The 21,933-nt window shown below is 45.2% G+C and overlaps 1 protein-coding gene and 1 non-coding gene across 5 annotated transcripts in view; one reads left to right on the top strand and one right to left on the bottom strand.

Moving 5' to 3' along the window:
* Positions 1–21,933, bottom strand: part of TANGO6 (transport and golgi organization 6 homolog) — a 219,086-nt gene that overhangs the window by 139,079 nt on the left and 58,074 nt on the right. For all 4 annotated transcript variants that reach the window (XR_010727094.1, XM_066243181.1, XM_066243180.1 and 1 more), the window contains exon 12: positions 11,566–11,700. Coding sequence is in view for 3 of the 4 variants with exons in the window: in XM_066243181.1 (XP_066099278.1) it covers positions 11,566–11,700 (135 nt within the window). In the remaining variant the exon portion in view is untranslated. The remainder of the gene's footprint in view (positions 1–11,565; positions 11,701–21,933) is intronic.
* On the top strand, positions 21,670–21,776 carry LOC136313745 (U6 spliceosomal RNA). Its single transcript, XR_010727190.1, has one exon. It is a non-coding gene; the product is annotated as a U6 spliceosomal RNA (small nuclear RNA).

The raw sequence follows: 21,933 nt of genomic DNA, 5'->3' as shown, positions 1-21,933 counted from the left end.
TGCCCGACCCAAGTCCAAGCCACAAAGAGGAATCCCACCAGCAGCTTGCTTTAAGTGTGGCAAGCAGGGTCATTGGTCCTGGCAGTGCCCCTCCCCAAGGCCACCCCCTGAGCCCTGCCCTGACTGGCAAGCAGCCCGGTCACTGGCGGAGCAATTGCCCCTTTGGGCAACAGGTTTTTCCTCAGCATCTCCACATGGAGGAAATCCAGACCCAGATGGGAGGCCAAGGCAGCCAGACAGGCCTACCACTCAAACTCCTAGACATAATGGACGACTGACACGGCCTGGACTCGGAGACCTCCCATCATTCTCATACCAAACCCAGGGTAATGCCGCAGGAACAGGTAAGTCCATCTCATTTCTTGTGGACATGGGAGCTGCCTTCTCTGTTTTGCTATCACACTCTGGACCTCTAGTTCCTTCACAGGTCTCGGTTATGGGAGTGAATGGGCCCCCCCCCTTCTTTTCCCCTTTGCACACCATCCCTGACATGCAGTTTGGACAGAATCCCCTTTTTGCACTCGTTCTTAATTATAGCATCGTGCCCTGTACCCTTTCTGGGTCAAGATATTCTACACAGTTTCGTAACCACTATCCAGCTAACAGCATCTTCCCACTTATTCCTACCATTCCTCAATACCAAGGCTCCCCCATAATCAATGCTACCCTCATTTCTAACCATGTCTCTCGCCTCAAGCTTACCATCATACAGGATCACTGGCAGTTTGGAACCACTGGGCCCACCCATCTCCAGCTCACCAAAAGGCTCGATCCTGCAGATCAGATCCCCCTATTACTCCTCTTTTTTTTAAATCCTTACAGGACCGCATCTGCAAAGTTTCTCTAGTCACGGTCTAACAGATGTTCCTCCTGACTCCCCTCAAAGCCACCACCTTCCAATCTCCCCCTCCCCGCAATGCCCCTAATCAGCAGGAAGTAGCCAGACGAATAAGCGGTGCCCCTAATTAACACAAAAAGATCGGAATGTGGGGTGGTCAGCAATGGGGGACAGTCACATGAGACACCAGACCCGAGAACTTAGCTAGAACCGCCCACAGCCAAGCGCGCCAAAAGAAACTTCCCAGGAGCCCTTTGGAAAAAAGCGACTGTCCCTCAGCCAATGAGATTTCACCATATCATATTAGCTCGACAACCCTAGAGACCCTTTAACTATCTCCCTTGTGGGTCACCCTATGTGACTTCCCTAGCCTCTCTCCCTGGGGCTGGGGAACCTCTTTGGACAGGATGCACTCTGTACTCAATAAAGCCTTTTAGTATTCTACACTTTGTGGCTCTGGCCCCTTCCTTCTTCCTCGGTGGGGAAAAATACTTTACAGAAGAAAAGACAGATTTTTCAACAAATCATGATAAAACAATTGGACATTCATGTGAAAAAGAGAAAGAATCTAGACACACAGACCTTACACCATCACAAAAATTAACTCAAAATGGATCATAGATTAAATGTAAAATGCAAAACTATAAAATTTCTACAAGATAATATAGGAGAAAAGTTTAGATGACCTTGGGTATGGCGATGGCTTTTTTAAATTAAATACCAAAGAAAAGAAAACCATGAAAGGAATAATTCAGGCCCTGGCCGGTTTGCTCAGTGGTAGAGTGTCAGCCTGGCGTGCAGTAGTCCCAGGTTCAATTCCCGGCCAGGGCACACAGGAGAGGCGCCCATCTGCTTCTCCACTCCTCCCCCTCTCCTTCCTCGCTGTCTCTCTCTTCCCCTCCCGCAGCCGAGGCTCCATTGAAGCAAAGTTGGCCCGGGGCGCTGAGGATGGCTCCGTGGCCTCTGCCTCAGGCACTAGAATGGCTCTGGTTGCAACAGAGTGACGCCCCCTGGTGGGCATGCTGGGTGGATTCTGGTCGCACGCATGCAGGAGTCTGTCTGACTGCCTCCCCGTTTCCAGCTCCGGAAAAATACACACACAAAAAAGTAATAATTCATAAGCTGGATTTCATTAAAATTAAAAACTTCTCCTCTGCAGGCCCTGGCCGGTTGGCTCAGTGGTAGAGCATCGGCCTGGCGTGCAGAAGTCCTGGGTTCGATTCCCAGCCAGGGCACACAGGAGAAGCGCCCATCTGCTTCTCCACCCCTCCCCTTCTCCTTCCTCTCTGTCTCTCTCTTCTCTTTCCGCAGCCGAGGCTCCATTGGAGCAAAGATGGCCCAGGAGCTGGGGATGGCTCCTTGGCCTCTGCCCCAGGCGCTAGAGTGGCTCTGGTCACAACAGAGTGACGCCCCGGAGGGACAGAGCATCGCCCCCTGGTGGGCAGAGCGTCGCCCCCTGGTGGGCAGAGCGTCGCCCCCTGGTGGGTGTGCCGGGTGGATCCTGGTCAGGCGCATTCAGGAGTCTGTCTGACTGTCTCTCCCCGTTTCCAGCTTCAGAAAAAATACAAAAAAACAAAAACAAAAAACTTCTCCTCTGCAAAAGACAATGTCAAGAAAAAGAGAAGACAAGCCACACAGACTGCGAGAAAATATTTGCAAAAGATACATCTGATAAAGGACGATTACCAAAATATACAAAGAACTCTTAAAAATCAACAATAAGGAAACAAACTACTCAATTAAAAATGGGCAAAAAACCTAAACAGACATCTCATTAAAGAAGATAAACAGAAATATAGCGTATGAAGATATGCTCGATATCCTATATTGTCAAGGAACTACAAGTTAAAACAAGGAGATACCATTCCACACCTACTGAAACAACTAAAATCCAAACACTGACACCAAATATGTATTGGCAAGAATGTGGAGCAACAGCAACTCTCACACATTGCTGGTGGGGATGCAAAATGGCATAGCCACTTGCAAAATAGTTTGGCAATTTCTTTTAGAACTAAACATACTCTTTAGCGAGCAGGGGTGGGGGGCAGTCAGGGACAGACAGACAGGAAGGGAGAAAGATGAGAAGCATCAATTCTTCATTGCGGCACCTTAGTTGTCCATTAATTGCTTTCTTATATGTGCCTTGACGGGGGGGGGGGGGTACTGCTGAGCCAGTGACCTCTTACTTAAGCCAGAAACCTTGGGGTCATTTCTATGATTACACACTCAAGCTGGTGAGCCCACGCTCAAGCTAAATAAGCCCACACTCAAGCTGGATAAACTTGCACTCAAGCTGGTGACCTCAGGGTTTTGACCCTGGGTCCTCAGTGTCTCCGGTCCACGTTCTATCCACTGCACTAATGCCTGGTCAGGCAAAACATACTCTTATCATATATGCTCCAGCAACCACACTCTGTATTTACCAAAATGAGTTGAAAACTTACGGCCATAAAATCTACACACAGATATTTATATCAGTTTTATTCATAACTGCCAAAACTTGGAAGCAACCAAGATATGTAAACTGTACTATTGAATACATCTAGAAAATAAAATATTATTCAGCACTAAAAAGAAACAGGCTATCAAACCACAAAATACATGGAGGAACCTTCTACATACTACTAATAAAAGAAGCCAGCCTGGAAAGGCGGCATAGTATATGATTTCAACGGTATAACATTTTGGAAAAGGCAAAACCATGGAGACAGTAGAAAGATCAGTGGTTGTCAGGGCCTGGGGGAGGGAAGGATGAACAGACTGAACACCAAAGAGTTTTAGGACAGTGAAACTGTTAAATATGGTAGATACATGTCCTTATTTGTCAGAACCCAGAGTGTCCAACACAGTGAGTGAACTTTAATGTCAACTACAGATTTTTGGTGATAATGGTATGCGAATATAGGTTCATTGACTGTAAAAAATGTACCACTCAGTTACAGGATGGTGATAGTGGGGGAGGCAGGTATATAGGAAATTTCTGTACCTCCTGCTTAACTTTTCTTCTTTTTTTTATTTTTTTATTTTTTTATTTTATTTATTTATTTTTTTACAGAGGCAGAGATAGGGACAGACAGACAGGAAAGGAGAGAGATGAGAAGCATCAATTATTAGTTTTTCGTTGCGCGTTGCAACTTCTTAGTTGTTCATTGATTGCTTTCTCATATGTGTCCTGACTGCGGGCCTTCAGCAGACCGAGTAACCCCCTGCTGGGGCCAGCGACCTTGGGTCCAAGCTGGTGAGCTTTTTTTTTTGCTCAAGCCAGATGAGCCCGCGCTCAAGCCGGCGACCTCAGGGTCTCGAACCTGCGTCCTTCTGCATCCCAGTCCGACACTCTATCCACTGTGCCACCACCTGGTCAGGCTAACTTTTCTTCTTAAAATTGCTCAAGCCTGACCTGTGGTGGTGCAGTGGATAAAGCGTTGACCTGGAATGCTGAGGTCATCAGTTTGAAAACCCAGGCTTTCCTGGACAAGGCACACACTAGAAGCGAGTTAATACTTCCCACTCTTCCCCACTGCCTTTCTCTCTCTCTCTCTCTAAAAAAAAATCAATAAATAAAATATATTTTTTAAAATTGCTCAAAAAATGTCTATTTTAAAAAAATCAGTTCTCCCTGTTTTCAAACTTCTTAGTCCTTTAGGGGATTCATCTTATTAAACTGGGTAATCATCATGTGCAGGTAGGTGGATTCCAAATCAAATAGTGGATAAGGCAGTGAAAGCAATGCATACTCTCAGCTTCTTAAGCCCACAGCTTTCCCACTATTAGAATCATGAGGGAAATCTAAGGCTGTAGGTAACCAACTATTTCTTCAAAAATATTAAAATATGATTTCAAGGTATAGGGTAATATTCACTTAATTGCTAGATGAGAAAACTGAAGTACTAAATAGTTATTTACTTCTCAAGGGTGATCTAGGGCAACCATCAAAATTGAAAATAGACCACAGAGCCCTCATTTCTAATCCTGTCACTGCTTCTCAGCACAGAGCTCAGATTGTGTATAAAAGCCCTGAGGCCGGGGCCCTGGCCGGTTGGCTCAGTGGTAGAGCATCGGCCTGGCGTGCAGAAGTCCCAGGTTCGATTCCCGGCCAGGGCACACAGGAGAGGCGCCCATCTGCTTCTCCACCCCTCCCCCTCTCCTTCCTCTCTGTCTCTCTCTTCCCCTCCCACAGCGAGGCTCCATTGGAGCAAAGATGGCCCGGGCACTGGGGATGGCTCCTTGGCCTCTGCCCCAGGCGCTAGAGTGGCCCTGGTCGCGGCGGAGCGATGCCCCGGAGGGGTAGAGCATCGAGCATTGCCTCCTGGTGGGCAGAGCATTGCCCCCTGGTGGGCGTGCTGGGTGGATCCTGGTCGGGCGCATGCGGGAGTCTGTCTGACTGTCTCTCCCCATTTCCAGCTTCAGAAAAATACAAAAAAAAAAAAAGAGCCCTGAGCCGGAAGAAGCAAGGCACAAGTGAGTGACAGTCTCCTTTATCAGGCTGCCTCTCTTCCAGAGGTTCTAGAATTCTTCAGGAATGGAATGAGCAGAGCTATGTCAGCCCACGTCTATGATTTCTTTCAGGGTGTCAGGAGTGAACCAGTTAGATGGTGAGCTGTTCTAAACCTCTGCAAGTTTTCAATTTGAGAACTGGGAGTTGGACTGATGGAGCCAGGGTTGAGGGTAGGAAGATGCTTCTAAGGGAAGCATAGAGAATGGGAATGACATCAGAGGAGGGAATTGCATGCTGACAAAGTCCCACCTGAGACTCACAAAGCTCATCTTGCCTGATCCTGCTCCAGTGAGAATCACTGTTTTAGATGAATCCCAGGGTCTATTCCAGCAATAAAATTCTGATCTAAAAAATTTCTAATTCTAAAAAATACTTACATTTATTTTTTTATGTTCTCATTTCTATATATCACCTATGTTTCTTCACACCTTTAGGTGACCAGTTTACATGTCTGTATCCTTATTTACATAATGGCACTGAATTTATTTACCAGTGGTATTTTTACTTTTGTTCTAAGTCAGCATGCAGGTTGCCCTGTTTTATGGTGAACTATACATAAAGACACACATGAGATATAAAAATAAGAATCTTTAAAAAAAATAGTTAAGTCTAACCAGGCGATGGTGCAGTAGATAGAGCATCAGACTAGGATGCAGAGGACCCAGGTTTGAGACCCTGAGGTTGCCAGCTTAAGCGCGGGCTCATGTGATTTGAGCAAGGCTCACCAACTTGAGCCCAAGGTTGCTGGCTCAAGCAAGGGATTACTCAGTCTACTGTAGCCCCCCGGTCAAGGAACATATAAGAGAGCAATTAATGAACAACTAAGGTGCCACAAGGAAGAATTGATGCTTCTCATTTCTCTCCCTCCCTATCTGTCCCTATCTGTCCCTGTCTCTGACTCTGTCTCTGTTACAATCAATCAATCAATACCATCATCATTTTTTAGATAACTTAAAGAAAAAAGAATAGTTAAGCCTGACCAGTAGTGGTACAGTGGATAGAGCACTGACCTGGGATGCTGAGGTCCCAGGTTCAAAACTCTGCAATCACCAGCTTGAGTGCAGGCTTGCCAGTTTGAGCAGGGGGTTGCCAGTTTGAGCACAGGATCATCAACATGATCTCATGATCACTGGCTTGAGCCCAAGGTCACTGGCTCAAGCAAGGGGTCAATGGCTCAGCAGGAGTCCCCTGGTCAAGGCACATAAGAGAAGCAATCAATGAACAACTAAAATGATGCTTCTCATCTCTCTCCCTTCCTCTCCCTCTCTCTCGCTAAATATATATATATATATATATATATATATTTATATATATATAAATTAAAAAAAACTTTTTGAATAATTAAGAACTCATCAGATTAATCACAGCCACTAAAAAGATAAGCTCCATGAGGGCAAAGAGGCACTTGATAAATATTTCTTTTTTTTTTTTTTTTTTTTTAGATTTTATTTATTCATTATAGAGAAGGGAGAGAGAGAGAGAGAAGGGGGGAGGAGCAGGAAGAATCAACTCCCATATGTGCCTTGACCGGGCAAGCCCAGGGTTTTGAACCAGCACCCTCAGTGTTTCCAGGTTGACGCTTTATCCATTGCACCACCACAGGTCAGGCTAATAAATATTTCTTGAATGAGCTCACTCTACAATGCTCTCAGAAAATGTGGTATGAGATTTTCAAGATCTGGGTTCAAGTCCCAGCACCAACTGCATCTCAAAGCTCAGAGGACTACCTAACAGGCCAGTAAATATCAAGCAGAAAGTGTTTCTTGAGCCTGACCAGGTGGTGGCACAGTGGATAGAGCATCGGCCTAGGTTGCAGAGGACCAAGGTTTGAAACCCCAAGGTCCCAACTTGAGTGCAGGCTCATGTGGCTTGAGTGCAGGCTCACCAGCTTGAGCATAGGGTTGCTGGCTTTAGTGTGGGATCATGGTCGCTGGCTTGAGCCCAAGGTCACTGGCTTGAGCCCAAAGTCACTGGCTTGAGCAAGGGGTCACTGGCTCAGTTGTAGCCCCCCAGTCAAGGCACATATGAGAAAGCAATCAATGAACAACTAAGGTGCCACAATAAAGAATTAATTGATGCTTCTCATCTCCCTTCTTGTCTGTCCTGTCTGACCCCCCCCCCCTCCGTTTGTCGCTCTCTCTGCTTCTGCCTTTCTCTTGCTAAAAAAAAAAAAAAAAAAAAAAAGAGAGAGAGAAACTGTTTCCTCAGGGGACAAGGAAGTTACCAACACCATGCTACTTTTACTGATGACCAATCCTGAAATTTAGAAAATGAGTTTAAAATTACAGTTGTCTTATTAGAAGTCTTCAGCCTACCCTTTCTCTTAATTAATTCCACTTCCCAGACACTATGTTCTAATAATCACCTTAATTATATAAATTAGGGGGGAAAGGTTAAAATGCTATTAGATACTGTTTCATTAGCTAAAACAATGAATACTAATTGGGAATAGGTATAGTATAATCTTCTAGACTCTAAAGCAAAAAACCCTAAGCCTGACAATGATTACCTGAAAATATAATTCAGAATTGGACTTTTTTCCCAATACAAAGACAGAAAACCCAGCATTAGTCTAAAAGCCATTTATAAAAAACCCATGAATCAAAAAGGAAAAAAAATTAATAGATTTAGGGCAAAAGTATAAGAGTGACGTGTTTATGTCCACTTAAGTAACTGCAGAGTCAGAAGAATCCAGGATGTAATCAGTGAGTCAGGATGGCTCATGAAATGGCAGGGACATGTAAGAGATGCATATTTGCATAAGTCACCAAATCTCTCTTAGAACATTACTAATTTACACAGTCAATCCCCAATAATGAGCCTTTAGAAAGGGAAATTGAGATTTCTATATTCTGCTTTTCCATTTGGGATGTAGTTTGTAATTATAAGTGTTAAATAAGAGGGAAGGAAAGAAAAAAAAATCAGGTTCTCAACTTAAGGAAATAAAAACTATTCAAATTAATACTTAACCACAAAAATAAAAATCAATCAGAGAGGCCCTGGCCGGTTGGCTCAGTGGTAGAGCGTTGGCCTGGCGTGTAGAAGTCCCGGGTTCGATTCCCGGCCAGGGCACACAGGAGAAGCGCCGATTTGCTTCTCCACCCCCCCCTTCCTCTCTGTCTCTCTCTTCCCCTCTCGCAGCCGAGGCTCCATTGAGCAAAGATGGCCCGGGCGCTGGGGATGGCTCCTTGGCCTCTGCCCCAGGCGCTAGAGTGGCTCTGGTCGCGGCAGAGCAACGCCCCAGAGGGGCAGAGCATCGCCCCCTGGTGGGCAGAGCGTCTCCCCCTGGTGGGCATGCAGGGTGGATCCCGGTCGGGCGCATGCGGGAGTCTGTCTGACTGTCTCTCTCAGTTTCTAGCTTCAGAGAAATACAAAAAAAAAAAAAAAAGAAAAAAAAATCAATCAGAGAACTAAATCCAATAAGAATACAATTTAACAAAAACTATTCCATTGGTGAATCCCTCCTTGACAGTTCTATCAGCAGGGATATAATAAAACACTAGAAACTGAACTCAAAATGCTTTTTTCAAACTATCTGGTAAATATCAAATTAGGAGTATTAGGGATCTACCAAGAAATGGGCTTCATGTTTTCATGTTAACAACAGACCCAGCCCTGGCTGGTTGGCTCAGAGGTAGAGCTTCGGCCTAGCGTGCAGAGGACCCGGGTTCGATTCCAGCCAGGGCACACAGGGGAAATGCCCATTTGCTTCTCCACCCCTCCGCCGCGCTTTCCACTCTGTCTCTCTCTTCTCCTCCCGCAGCTAAGGCTCCATTGGAGCAAAGATGGCCCGGGCGCTGGGGATGGCTCTGTGGCCTCTGCCTCAGGCGCTAGAGTGGCTCTGGTCGCAACATGGCGACGCCCTGGAGGGGCAGAGCATTGCCCCCTGGTGGGCAGAGCGCCGCCCCATGGTGGGCGTGCCGGGTGGATCCCGGTTGGGCGCATGCGGGAGTCTGTCTGTCTCTCCCTGTTTCCAGCTTCAGAAAAATGGAAATAAATAAATAAATAAATAAAACAACAGACCCAAATAAAATTCCTTCTTTAAAAATAATTAAATAGGCCCTGGCCGGTTGGCTCAGCGGTAGAGCATCGGCCTGGCGTGCAGGGGACCCGGGTTCGATTCCCGGCCAGGACACATAGGATAAGCGCCCATTTGCTTCTCCACCCCCTCCCCCTCCTTCCTCTCTGTCTCTCTCTTCCCCTCCCACAGCCAAGGCTCCATTGGAGCAAAGATGGCCCGGGCACTGGGGATGGCTCCTTGGCCTCTGCCCCAGGTGCTAGAGTGGCTCTGGTCGCGGCGGAGCGACACCCCGGAGGGGCAAGAGCATCGCCCCCTGGTGGGCAGAGCGCCCCCACTAGTGGGCGTGCCGGGTGGATCCCGGTCGGGCGCATGCGGGAGTCTGTCTGACTGTCTCTCCCCGTTTCCAGCTTCAGAAAAATACAAAAAAAATAAAAATAAAAATAAATAAATAAATAAATAAATAAATAATAAAAATTCCTTTTCCCCTTCAGGACAGGCTAGAGATGAGAAATTTTAACATATCAAGAATCGGTACTAAATCCACAAACTCAAAAATCCATTCCCAAAGGGTTCCCTACTCATTGCTAAGAGTTATAGCTAGTCTGATCTCCGGTTAGATTTCATAATACTTGCACTAAGCCCATTCTGCCTTCTTGTAGTCTCCTAACCTAATGTGGTATTTAATTGGCCAGTGCCTACCTTTCAACCTTCTCTGGCATTACTGTGACCCTTGATCTCTACATTTCAGGTACACCTGCATTCTATCAGTGTCTCAGGTATACCAAACCCTTTCCTGCTTCCCAGCCTTTGTACAGGATGTTTTCTTTAATTGGAAGAGTTTCCTCCATCCACACCACACACACTCCCAAATTCCTGTCCATTGTTCAAGTCCCACCTTAAATTTATACTTCCTCAGGAGAGACCTTCCCAGCCTAGGTTGGATGCTATGTTCTCTTGGTAGCCTCCACTTCTCTCCTGAGGCATTTCATTCAATTCTAAGTATATTCTTTGAGCAATTATTTGTATCTGCTTCTCTCACTGGACTGCAAGCTTCATAAAGATAGGGACATGCCTTCTTTGTCCACTGGTATAATCCCAGCACTTTAGCTCTAATCCCAGCACCTTAGCTCAGTATCTGGTACATAGCAAGTGTGTAATAAATATTTTTTGAGTAAGTGAAAAAATTAAAAGATTATAAATTAAGTACGTCAAAGATTCAGACACTGGAAATAAAGCTTTAACATGCTATATGATATAGGTTGTATAATGGATCCTATGCTAAAATAAAACTATTCAAAACAGATGGAGCCCTGGCTGGATAGCTCAATTGGTTGGAGCTCATGCCGATATGTGAAGGTTGCCAGTTCGATTCCTGGTCAGGGCACATACAGGAACAGATCTATGTTTCTCTCTCTCTAGAATCAAGAAATAAAAGTTTTTTTAAAAAAAGGGCCGTGGCTGGTTGGCTCAGCAGTAGAGCGTTGGCCCGGCGTGTGGATGTCCCAGGTTCGATTCCCGGTCACAGCACACAGGAGAAGCGCCCATCTGCTTCTCCACCCTTCCCCTTCTCCTTCATCTCTATCTCTCTCTTCCTCTCCTGCAGCCAAGGCTCCATTTGAGCAAAGTTCACCCAGGCGCTGAGGATGGCTCCATGGCCTCTGCCTCAGATGCTAGAATGGCTCCAGCTACAACAGAGCAACGGCCCAGATGGGCAGAGCATCGCTCCCTGGAGGGCATGCTGGGTGGATCCTGGTCGGGTGCATGCGGGAGTCTGTCTGACTACCTCTCTGCTTCTAACTTTGGAAAAATAAAAATAAATAAATAAATAAATAAATATGAAGATGGAATCCTAAGCAACTAGCAGGTTAGAAAGGTTTTCCCCTGACTACAACAGTAGGGACGAGCATTGGAAAGCCATTAGAGTGAGGGCAAGAGAATTCAGTATTCTCCACAGATGTAAAACACTGTCCTGGATGTTTCCAAATCAAGCTTGTGTCAAGTAAAGAAGTGGCCCTGCTCTTCTGATGGTGACCACTATGCAGGTGACAAGTCAAAGTAGCATAATCTCTTATCCTCTACTTTGGAGACAATTCTCATTAACAACCTAACTTGTTTATCCTGGTTCTGCTATGTGCAATATCCATTTTTATTTCTCACTGGTTTTTCTCTTCTCCCTCCATTCAAGTTTGGCTCATGTCTATAACTCACCTGAACAGCTCCTCCCAGCATGACAGCCACCAGCCCCATGGACATACTCAGTGTCTGTGACTCCACGGTGCTCTCTGTCTGGTGGGCCAGGCTTGCACATGCTCGCTGCAGTGTTGCTGCTACAAAGTCCACCACCTACCACAGAAAAGGGGTTTAGAATCAGTGAGGAGTAAGAAAAAAATCTCAGTGTTTTCTTTACATTTTATGTCTACTTCCTCATCTTCTTCAACACCAACATCATGATAGCAAGAACCTTCAAGAACAACTGATACTGTGTAGCAGGCATGGTACTCAGTGTTTAACATGCACAATCTTACTTAGGTCTCATATCAACTCTAGGAAGTCAAATTTTGTCCTCATTTTGAGATGAAGAATCTGAGACTTGAAGAGGTTATCTTCTCAAGGCCATACAGTCAATAAATGAGAAAGCGCATTTACACTTTCCAAATGTTTTAATCTACTAATCTAACTTCCTTTACTTTTCATGAATTTTGCCAGGCAATTAAAATGAAAAATGAGCCCTGGTTGGATAGCTGATGATTGGAGCATTGTCCTGAAGCACAGAGGTTGCTGGTTTTATCCCGGGTCAGGATACACACAGGAACAGAACAATGTTACTGTCTCTCTCTCTCTACTTTTGTCTCTCTAAAAAATCAATTTAGGCCCTGGACGGTCGGCTCAGCGGTAGAGCGTCGGCCTGGCGTGCAGGGGACCCGGGTTCGATTCCCGGCCAGGGCACATGGGAGAAGTGCCCATTTGCTTCTCCACCCCCCCTCCTTCCTCTCTGTCTCTCTCTTCCCCTCCCGCAGCGAGGCTCCATTGGAGTAAAGATGGCCCGGGCGCTGGGGATGGCTCCTTGGCCTCTGCCCCAGGTGCTAGAGTGGCTCTGGTTGCGGCAGAGTGACGCCCCGAAGGGGCAGAGCATCGCCCCCTGGTGGGCAGTGTCGCACCCTGGTGGGCTTGCCGGGTGGATCCTGGTCGGGCGCATGTGGGAGTCTGTCTGACTGTCTCTCCCCATCTCCAGCTTCAGGAAATAAATAAATAAATAATCAATTGAAAAATTGAAAAAAAAAAAAATTGAAAAAAAAAAAATAAAAAATGATTTATGCATTCCCATGTTTATCACAGCATTATTCACAGGGGCCAAGACATGGAAACAACCAAAGTGTCCCTCGATAGAGGATTGAATAAAGATGTGGTACATATACAGTGTGTCCGTAAAGTCATGGTGCACTTTTGACCAGTCACAGGAAAGCAACAAAAGACAATAGAAATGTGAAATCTGCACCAAATAAAAGGAAAACCCTCCCAGTTTCTGTAGGATGATGTGCGCATGCGCAGATGATGACATAACACCGTGTATACAGCGGAGCAGCCCATGCCCATGCCAGTTGAGATGTGGATGGTACAGAGGAGAGAGAGTTCAGTGTGTTCTGTGGCTCGCTAAATTTGAATCTGTGACCAAAGTGCAACGTGAATATTGGCATGTTTATAACGAAGCACCACCACATAGGAATAACATTACTCAGTGGGATAAGCAGTTGAAGGAAACCGGCAGTTTGGTGGAGAAACCCCGTTCTGGTAGGCCATCAGTCAGTGACGAGTCTGTAGAGGCTATACGGGATACCTACCTAAGGAGCCCTAAAATATCTGTGCATGAGCCCACATCGAACTGCACTGAATAGGTATGAAACTGAGAGAGTTTTCCTTTTATTTGGTGCAGATTTCACATTTCTTTTTTTTTTTTTTTTTTTTTTTTTTTTCATTTTTCTGAAGCTGGAAACAGGGAGAGACAGTCAGACAAACTCCCGCATGCGCCCGACCGGGATCCACCCGGCACGCCCACCAGGGGCGGTGCTCTGCCCCCCAGGGGGCGATGCTCTGCCCATCCTGGGTGTCGCCATATTGCGACCAGAGCCACTCTAGCGCCTGAGGCAGAGGCCACAGAGCCATCCCCAGCGCCCGGGCCATATTGGCTCCAATGGAGCCTTGGCTGCGGGAGGGGAAGAGAGAGACAGAGAGGAAAGCGCGGCGGAGGGGTGGAGAAGCAAATGGGCGCTTCTCCTATGTGCCCTGGCCGGGAATCGAACCCGGGTCCTCCGCACGCTAGGCTGACGCTCTACCGCTGAGCCAACCGGCCAGGGCAGATTTCACATTTCTATCGTCTTTTGTTGCTTTCCTGTGACCAGTCAAATGTGCACCCTGACTTTACAGACACACTGTATACAATAGAATACTACTCAGCCATAGAAATGACATAGTGCCATTTACGACAACATGGATGGACCTTGAGAACATTATACTGAGTGAAATAAGTAAATCAGAAAAAGCTAAGAACTGTATAATTTCACACATAGGTGGGATATTAAACTGAGACTCATGGACATAGATAAAAGTGAAGTGGTTACCAGGGGGACAGGTACATGGAAAGAGGGATGTGGGTGAGGGGGCAGCAGAAGGGTATAAAGAGGGACAAATATAAGGTGACAGAAAATGATATGACTTTGGGTGATGGGTATACAACATAATCAATAGTTCAAATACTATAGAAATGTTTACCTGAAACCTATGTACTTTGTTTGTTTGTTTTCAGAGACAGAGAGTGAGTCAGAGAGAGGGATAGATAGGGACAGACAGACAGGAACAGAGAGATGAGAAGCATCAATCAGTTTTTTTGTTGCGCATTGCAACACCTTAGTTGTTCATTGATTGCTTTCTCATATGTGCCTTGACCATGGGCCTTCAGCAGACCGAGTAACCCCTTGCTGGAGCCAGCGACCTTGGATCCAAGCTGGTGAGCTTTTGCCCAAACCAGATGAGCCCGCGCTCAAGCTGCCGACCTCGGGGTCTCGAACCTGGGTCCTCGGCATCCCAATCTGATGCTCTATCCATTGCGCCACCGCCTGGTCAGGCTGAAACCTATGTACTCTTATTGAACAATGTCACCCTGTTAAATTTAATCATCTAAATAAAAAAAATAAAAAATTTATAAAAAGTGATTTGCTACTTTCTGACCAACTTAGAGGGTCCTAGATCTGCTTCTGCAAATGAGATTTCCTCCTCAAGGATACCTGCCATTTTGAGTCTAATTCTGGTAAGCAAATAATGAAAGAAGGTGTTCAATTTAATGTAGAAGCCAGTGTCCTCAAGCAATCTGTACAAATGATCCAGTCATATTTTTAAGTATCAAATATTTTCAAAGGATTAAGATTATTCATATATAACATTTTACATCACATTTGGCTAACAACTAAGCCTTAAATGGAATTAATTTGGTCAGTATCATTTTAACTGCACGTTGATTAATCACCCTAAGTAGAAATCCTTTGAATAAAAGACAGCATACACATACACATGTGCATGAACAAACACATACATACCAGTACATAGACACACACACACACACACACACACACACACACACACACACTGAGGATTAATGGCTCAAAAGGGAAAAGTCATTTTTAAAATGGGGTGGCTGAGACAGGTCATAATAAGACTCTAAATACCATGCAAGCTTGCATGTGCAACTCTCTGGGCAAATTACATGCTATGCTAGAATCTTTATTGCAAGCTTAAAAAAAAGGCTTGTTAACACTTGTCTTTTGGAGTAAGGGAGGAAACTAGAAAAGTTATTTAAAGTTCCAGTTACTGAAACGCACAATGCTGGATATGGCAATTCTCATCAGCCTCTTGTAACCTAGGACTTTATTGATACCAGAAGTTAAGGACACTGGACCTTACAGAGAAACTGCTCATCTACCATCTTGGGTTACCTATTTAGCCTTTAAAAAGTTTTCTAAAGCATTCCTTGTTTGCAAGAAGCTCCCATTTCAGCACAAGTATTGTTAAGTTACTGAAATAGAACTATCTAGCCTTTTGACTTTTTCTAAGTTCCTCTCCATGATATATATGTGTATTTCATGTTGCAAAACAAATAGTATCATCCTATTTTTGTTAAAAAGGAAATTTCTATGTCTGTCTATTAAAAAAACAAACTCTGGGAGCTGTTAACTGGTGTGATAGTCAGCTCTTCTGGTCATTTATGAAGTACGCTTTCCCCCAAATTCTCTTGTAACAACAAAATCACCATACCCATTTGGATAACCGTTCTTCCGCCTACTCCTCATTTCCTGTGATTTTGGTGAGGCTGCCAGCCACACAGATAGGTATGTGACTGAAGCCTGCTGCGGAGAGCGGGGAAGAGACTTTCACTTTTTACTTGAAATTTTTTGTAAAGGTATACAATTTTATTTAACTTTTTTAGAAATTAAGGTGCATAGCCCTGGCCGGTTGGCTCAGTGGTAGAGCGTCGGCCTGGCGTGCGGAAGTCCCAGGTTCGATTCCCGGCCAGGGCACACAGGAGAAGCACCCATTTGCTTCTCCACCCCTCTCCCTCTCCTTCCTCTCTGTCTCTCTCTTCCCCTCCCGCAGCCGAGGCTCCATTGGATGGAACGCTGGGGATGGCTCCTTGGCCTCTGCCCCAGGCGCTAGAGTGGCTCTGGTCGCAACAGAGCGACACCCCAACGGGGCAGAGCATCGCCCCCTGGTGGGCAGAGCGTCGCCCCTGGTGGGCGTGCCGGGTGGATCCCGGTCGGGCGCATGCGGGAGTCTGTCTGACTGTCTCTCCCCGTTTCCAGCTTCAGAAAAATACAAAAAAAAAAAAAAAAAAAAAAAAAAAAATTAAGGTGCATAATTTTAAAAGCCAAATATTCCTGAAAGTTTATAATGAAAAACAGCAGTGCCCAATCCCATTTCTCCCCATCTAATGCTGGCCCTACAGAGGCAACCACTTGTAATTATTTAGCTAGTTAATTTAATATTAAGCATTTACTATTTACCAGGTACCATTCTGAATACATTATAGATCTTGACTCACTTAATCTTCACAATAATTCTACGGGGATGTACAATATAAATCCCATTCTGGCACCTGAGGAGAAGGTGGCTGGAGGCCTCACTGTTGAGCATGTGGATGTCAACTTAATCCTCCAGTTTTTCAGTCTGCTAACGCCACCCAAGTTCAGAGTCTCTTGGGTTCGACCTCTCTCAAGAATAAACCTCGATGGGGGAAGGAGGGGAGAAAAAAAAGAATAAACCCCCAGCCTGACCGGGCAGTGGCACAGTGGATAGAGTGTCAGACTGGGATGCGGAGGACCCAGGTTCAAGACCCTGAGGTCGCCAGCTTGAGCGCAGGCTCATCTGGTTTGAGCAAAAGCTCACCAGCTTGAGTCCAAGGTCGCTGGCTCGAGTAAGGGGTTACTCGGTCCGCTGAAGTCCCACGGTCAAGGCACATATGAGAAAGCAATCAATGAACAACTAAGATACCGCAACAAAGAATTGATGCTTCTCATCTGTCTTCCTTCCTGTCTGTCTGTCTGTCTGTCTGTCTCTATCTGTCCCTCTTTCTGTCTCTGTCACTCATACACAAAAGAATAAACCCCCAGTCTTTTGCTGGGGAGGGAGGTGGCTGGATGAAGCTGAGGAAGGAATCAAGGCCTACAGAAGCTAGTACCACCTTTCAACCTGTTCTGAGCTCTACATTCAGCCCCAGCTTTCCAGCTTATCTCAGGCCTCCAGTCCTTCCAGGGTTCTGCAGTGGGACGTCGCTTGCTTTCTTTTTTTCTTTTCAAAACAATTTTATTGAAATATAGTGCTTTGCTTCTTGACTTTTCTCATGCAGGCATTTAGCTTTCCATTTTCTGAAGTTGCTACATCAGCTACTACTTTACAGTTTCCAAATGTTATTCTCTTTCATTTACCTTCTCTCCCCAGGTCAACACATGTGTTCACTACACCATCTGTAATCAGAAATCTCTTTTTTTTAGATTTTATTTATTCATTTTTAGAGACAGGAGAGAGAGAGAGAAGGGAGAGGAACAGGAAGCATCAACTCCCATATATGACTTGACCAGGCAAACCCAGGGTTTCGAACCAGCAACCTCAGTGTTCCAGGTCGATGCTTTATCCACTGCACCACCACAGGTCAGGCAGAAATCTCTGATTTTTAAATTTTGCACTTCTTTGTTGCTTAAATGTGCGTGTGCATGTGTTACTACCATACCGCGATTACACCCACCAATGCATTATGTCTTCTAGTACTCGGTCCCCGACTGTTCAAAAACGCCTTGATTTGTCTGAGTCAGGATCCACACACTATATTTGGTTATATATCCCTTTCAAGCTACAACAGCCCTGCTCCATTTTTTTTTTAGCCCTGCTCATTTTTTGATGTCATTTATTTGATAAAGAAACTGGGTCATTTGCACTGTAGAATTTCCCACATTCTACATTTGGCCGATTGCTTCCTCGTGGATTAACTTGCTCCTCCCATGTCCTGCGTTTTCTTGATCAGACTTAGGTTCACATTTTGGGGATTTTTAATTTAATTAAAAAAAATTTTTTTTTTGTAAGAACCCTTCCCATGAGGTGCTGCACACATCCTACTGCATTATTTCAGGAGGCACTGTCTGCTTGGCTACTTATGGTGGTGTTAGACCAATCAGTCCCTACTGATATTTAGGGGGACATATACTGATCTTGCATTAACTCCAACATTCATCCAATATGAAATGAATAGCCTGACCTGTGGTGGTGCAGTGGATAAAGTGTCGACCTGGAATGCTGAGGTCACTGGTTTGAAACCCTGGACTTGCCTGGTCAAGGCACGTATGGGAGTTGATGCTTCCTGCTCCTCCCCCCTCCTCTCTCTCATTCTCTCTCTCTCTCTCTCTCAAAATAAATAAATAAAATTAATAAAAAAAATTTTTTTTCTTCTTTTGTATTTTTCTGAAGCTGGAAAAGGGGAGGCAGTCAGACAGACTCCCGCATGCGCCCAACCGGGATCCACCCGGCATGCCCCCCAAGGGCGATGCTCTGCCCATCTGGGGCATCGCTCTGTTGTGACCAGAGCCATTCTAGCAGCTGAGGCAGAGGCCATGGAGCCATCCCCAGCGCCCAGGCCATCTTTGCTCCAATGGAGCCTTGGCTGCCAGAGGGGAAGAGAGAGACAGAGAGGAAGGAGAGGGGGAGGGGTGGAGAAGCAGATGGGCGCTTCTCCTGTGTGCCCTGGCCGGGAATCAAACCCAGGACTTCCGCACGCCAGGCCTGACGCTCTACCACTGAGTCAATAGGCCAGGGCAATAAAAAACATTTTTAAATGAGATGAATAGACAGATGAAAGCCCAGATTACTATGTGCTAAAGCAAGTATAATAGTGCTAATAGCAGAATCTAGGCAGTGAGTATACAGGTATCCACTATAAAATTATTTCAAATTTGGAAGTTTTCTTAATAAAATGCTGGGGGTAGGGGCTTAATTGGTTTGAGTGTATTTGGCCTAATTACGTTCATTATACAGTACCCATAATGGCTTTAGCAGACATTGATGATTGTTACCTAGATCCATTATTTTGTTAGGGAATTGCAAAATGTAATTTTCAAGTTCTCTTTTTAAAATTTTTAGCTGTGATCTTAGTATAAAGAAAATTTTTCCTTCATCAACTATTAGGTTACATTGAAATATGGTTCCTAAGGAAAGGCAGGATAAATGCTCTATTTTTTGTCTTCATTTATCAATTTACAAAATAATAAGTTAATGCCCTAACAATCTCCAAAGATGTCCCATAGGGAGTTTTTTGTGGGAAATAAAGAAACAGACTCCCACATGTGCCCCTACCAGGATCCACTTGGCAACCCCCATCTGGGACCGATGCTCAAATCAACCAAGCTATATCCTCAGCTCAAAATGTCCTATGGCCAATGGCAGCCCCTTCAAATTGGCATGAGTGTTACTGACATGACCTCACTAATCTCAGTTTCCTTATATTCAAGTACAACAAGATACTCTGAGGCTTATAGTGTACAATTCCTACTCTAGACCACAAATAAACCTTTAATCCTGTAAGCTTTGTGTTCTTTCAGTAGGAAACAGTATCTAGAAACTTTAATCTAGCACAAATGATGTTTATTGCTAGTGGGTTATCACTGCTTCTTGGCATTGACAGTGGACCAAGCTAGGAATTATCTATTTTTTTTAAAAGAGAAAAATAATCGCCTGACCGGGCGGTGGCGCAGGGGATAGAGCATCAGACTGGGATGCGGAAAAACCAGGTTCAAGATACCGAGGTTGCCAGCTTGAGCGAGGGCTCATCTGATTTGAGCAAAAAGCTCACCAGCTTGAGCCCAAGCTTGCTGGCTCAAGCAAGGGGTTACTCGGTCTGCTGAAGGCCCGCGGTCAAGGCACGTATGAGAAAGCAATCAATGAACAATTAAGGTGTTGCAATGTGCAACAAAAAAACTAATGATTGATGATTCTCATCTCTCCATTCCTGTCTGTCTGCCCCTGTCTATCGCTCTCTCTGAGTCTCTCTCTGTCTCTGTAAAAAAAAAAAAAATTAGCCCTGGCCGGTTGGCTCAGCGGTAGAGCGTCGGCTTAGCGTGCGGAGGACCCGGATTCGATTCCCAGCCAGGGCACACAGGAGAAGCGCCCATTTGCTTCTCCACCCCTCTGCCGCGCTTTCCTCTCTGTCTCTCTCTTCCCCTCCCACAGCCAAGGCTCCATTGGAGCAAAGATGGCCCGGGCGCTGGGGATGGCTCTGTGGACTCTGCCTCAGGCGCTAGAGTGGCTCTGGTCGCAACATGGCGACGCCCAGGATGGGCAGAGCATCGTCCCCTGGTGGGCAGAGCATCGCCCCATGGTGGGCGTGCCGGGTGGATCCCGGTCGGGCGCATGCGGGAGTCTGTCTGACTGTCTCTCCCTGTTTCCAGCTTCAGAAAAATGCAAAAAAAAAAAAAAAAAAAAAATTAGAAAAATAATCATACACATACTTCCAATTGAAATTCAATTTAACAGGGTTTTTCCTCAAGGTCTTTGGTTTTATTTTTATAACCCTTTTTACACTGAAAATCTTGGTTCCTAATCATATTAACAAAATTATTATAATATTCATTACTTATAATTTAACTCTATGTGTGTCTGTCAAAATAATACACTAAAATTATCACTAGCAGCAGTAAGGCTATAAATGCGCCTGACCAGGCAGTGGCGCAATGGATAGAGCGTCAGACTGGGATGCTGAGGACCCAGGTTCGAGACCTCAAAGTCGCCAGCTTGAGTGCGGGCTCATCTGGTTTGAGCAAAAAGCTCACCAGCTTAGACCCAAGGTTGCTGGCTCAAGCAAGGGGTTACTTGGTCTGCTGAAGGCCCGTGGTCAAGGCACATATGAGAAAGCAATCAATGAACAATAAGGTGTCGCGATGCGCAAGGAAAAACTAATGATTGATGTTTCTCATGTCTCCATTCCTGTCTGTCTGTCCCTGTGTATCCCTCACTCTGACTCTGTCTCTGTAAAAAAATAAAATAAAATAAAATATAAAAAAAAAGACTACAAATGCAATTCAGTATTTTGTGGTTCTTTTTATCCTGATTCATTTTAACCTAAGCTAAAGGATAACTGAATAGGACAAATCACTTTTGTATCAGCCTAAAACCACTGTCCCTTAAGTAGGAGTAAAGGGAGATAAACGCAAAAATCCTCAAGTCATATCAATTTTTACACTATGTCTGCTTTCCAACTAGCATCCTGAGAAAGAAACCGTAAGGTCTGTGTGAGAAAGTCTTTAGGAAATTGATATAAACACAGGAGAAACAAATCACCCTACTGAGTAACATAACACAAGGTCGGTGAACTGAAGGAATAAGAGGCCAGAAAAGAAATCATGACCATAATTCTCATTAAACAGTCACGATAAGTCGAAGCTGACAGGCAGCTGCAAATTTTCTCAGCAGGAGCTGTACTGAAATGCTGCTTAGCAACACCCGAAGGCAGATGACAATGAGAAGGATACAAAGAGCTGGAGAATCAGATTTAAGCGTGACAATCATACCATCTTATAACGGACTATTCACCAACCAAGCAACAACTAATTCTGGTAAAGTGGTAAAATATGGCAACTGCACTGCCTATGCTTTATTACTTTTATTCCCTATTTTTAAAAAAGCTAGTAAAAATTCTGTTTGAGCCAATAAAATTCAGGTGCTGATTCACATAGTTACTATACTCTGAAAGCACGTTAAAAAAAAATCTTAAAACTTCACAAGCTAGTGCTCGCTTCGGCAGCACATATACTAAAATTGGAACGATACAGAGAAGATTAGCATGGCCCCTGCGCAAGGATGACACGCAAATTCGTGAAGCGTTCCATATTAAAAAAAAAAAAGCCCTGGCCGGTTGGCTCAGCGGTAGAGCGTCGGCCTAGCGTGCGGAGGACCCGGGTTCGATTCCCGGCCAGGGCACATAGGAGAAGCACCCATTTGCTTCTCCACCCCTCCGCCGTGCTTTCCTCTCTGTCTCTCTCTTCCCCTCCC

The sequence above is a fragment of the Saccopteryx bilineata genome, chromosome 9 (genome assembly GCF_036850765.1).
Source record: "Saccopteryx bilineata isolate mSacBil1 chromosome 9, mSacBil1_pri_phased_curated, whole genome shotgun sequence".
In the NCBI taxonomy this organism is placed as follows: domain Eukaryota; kingdom Metazoa; phylum Chordata; class Mammalia; order Chiroptera; family Emballonuridae; genus Saccopteryx; species Saccopteryx bilineata.
This window is presented reverse-complemented; position numbering and strand designations above follow the sequence as displayed.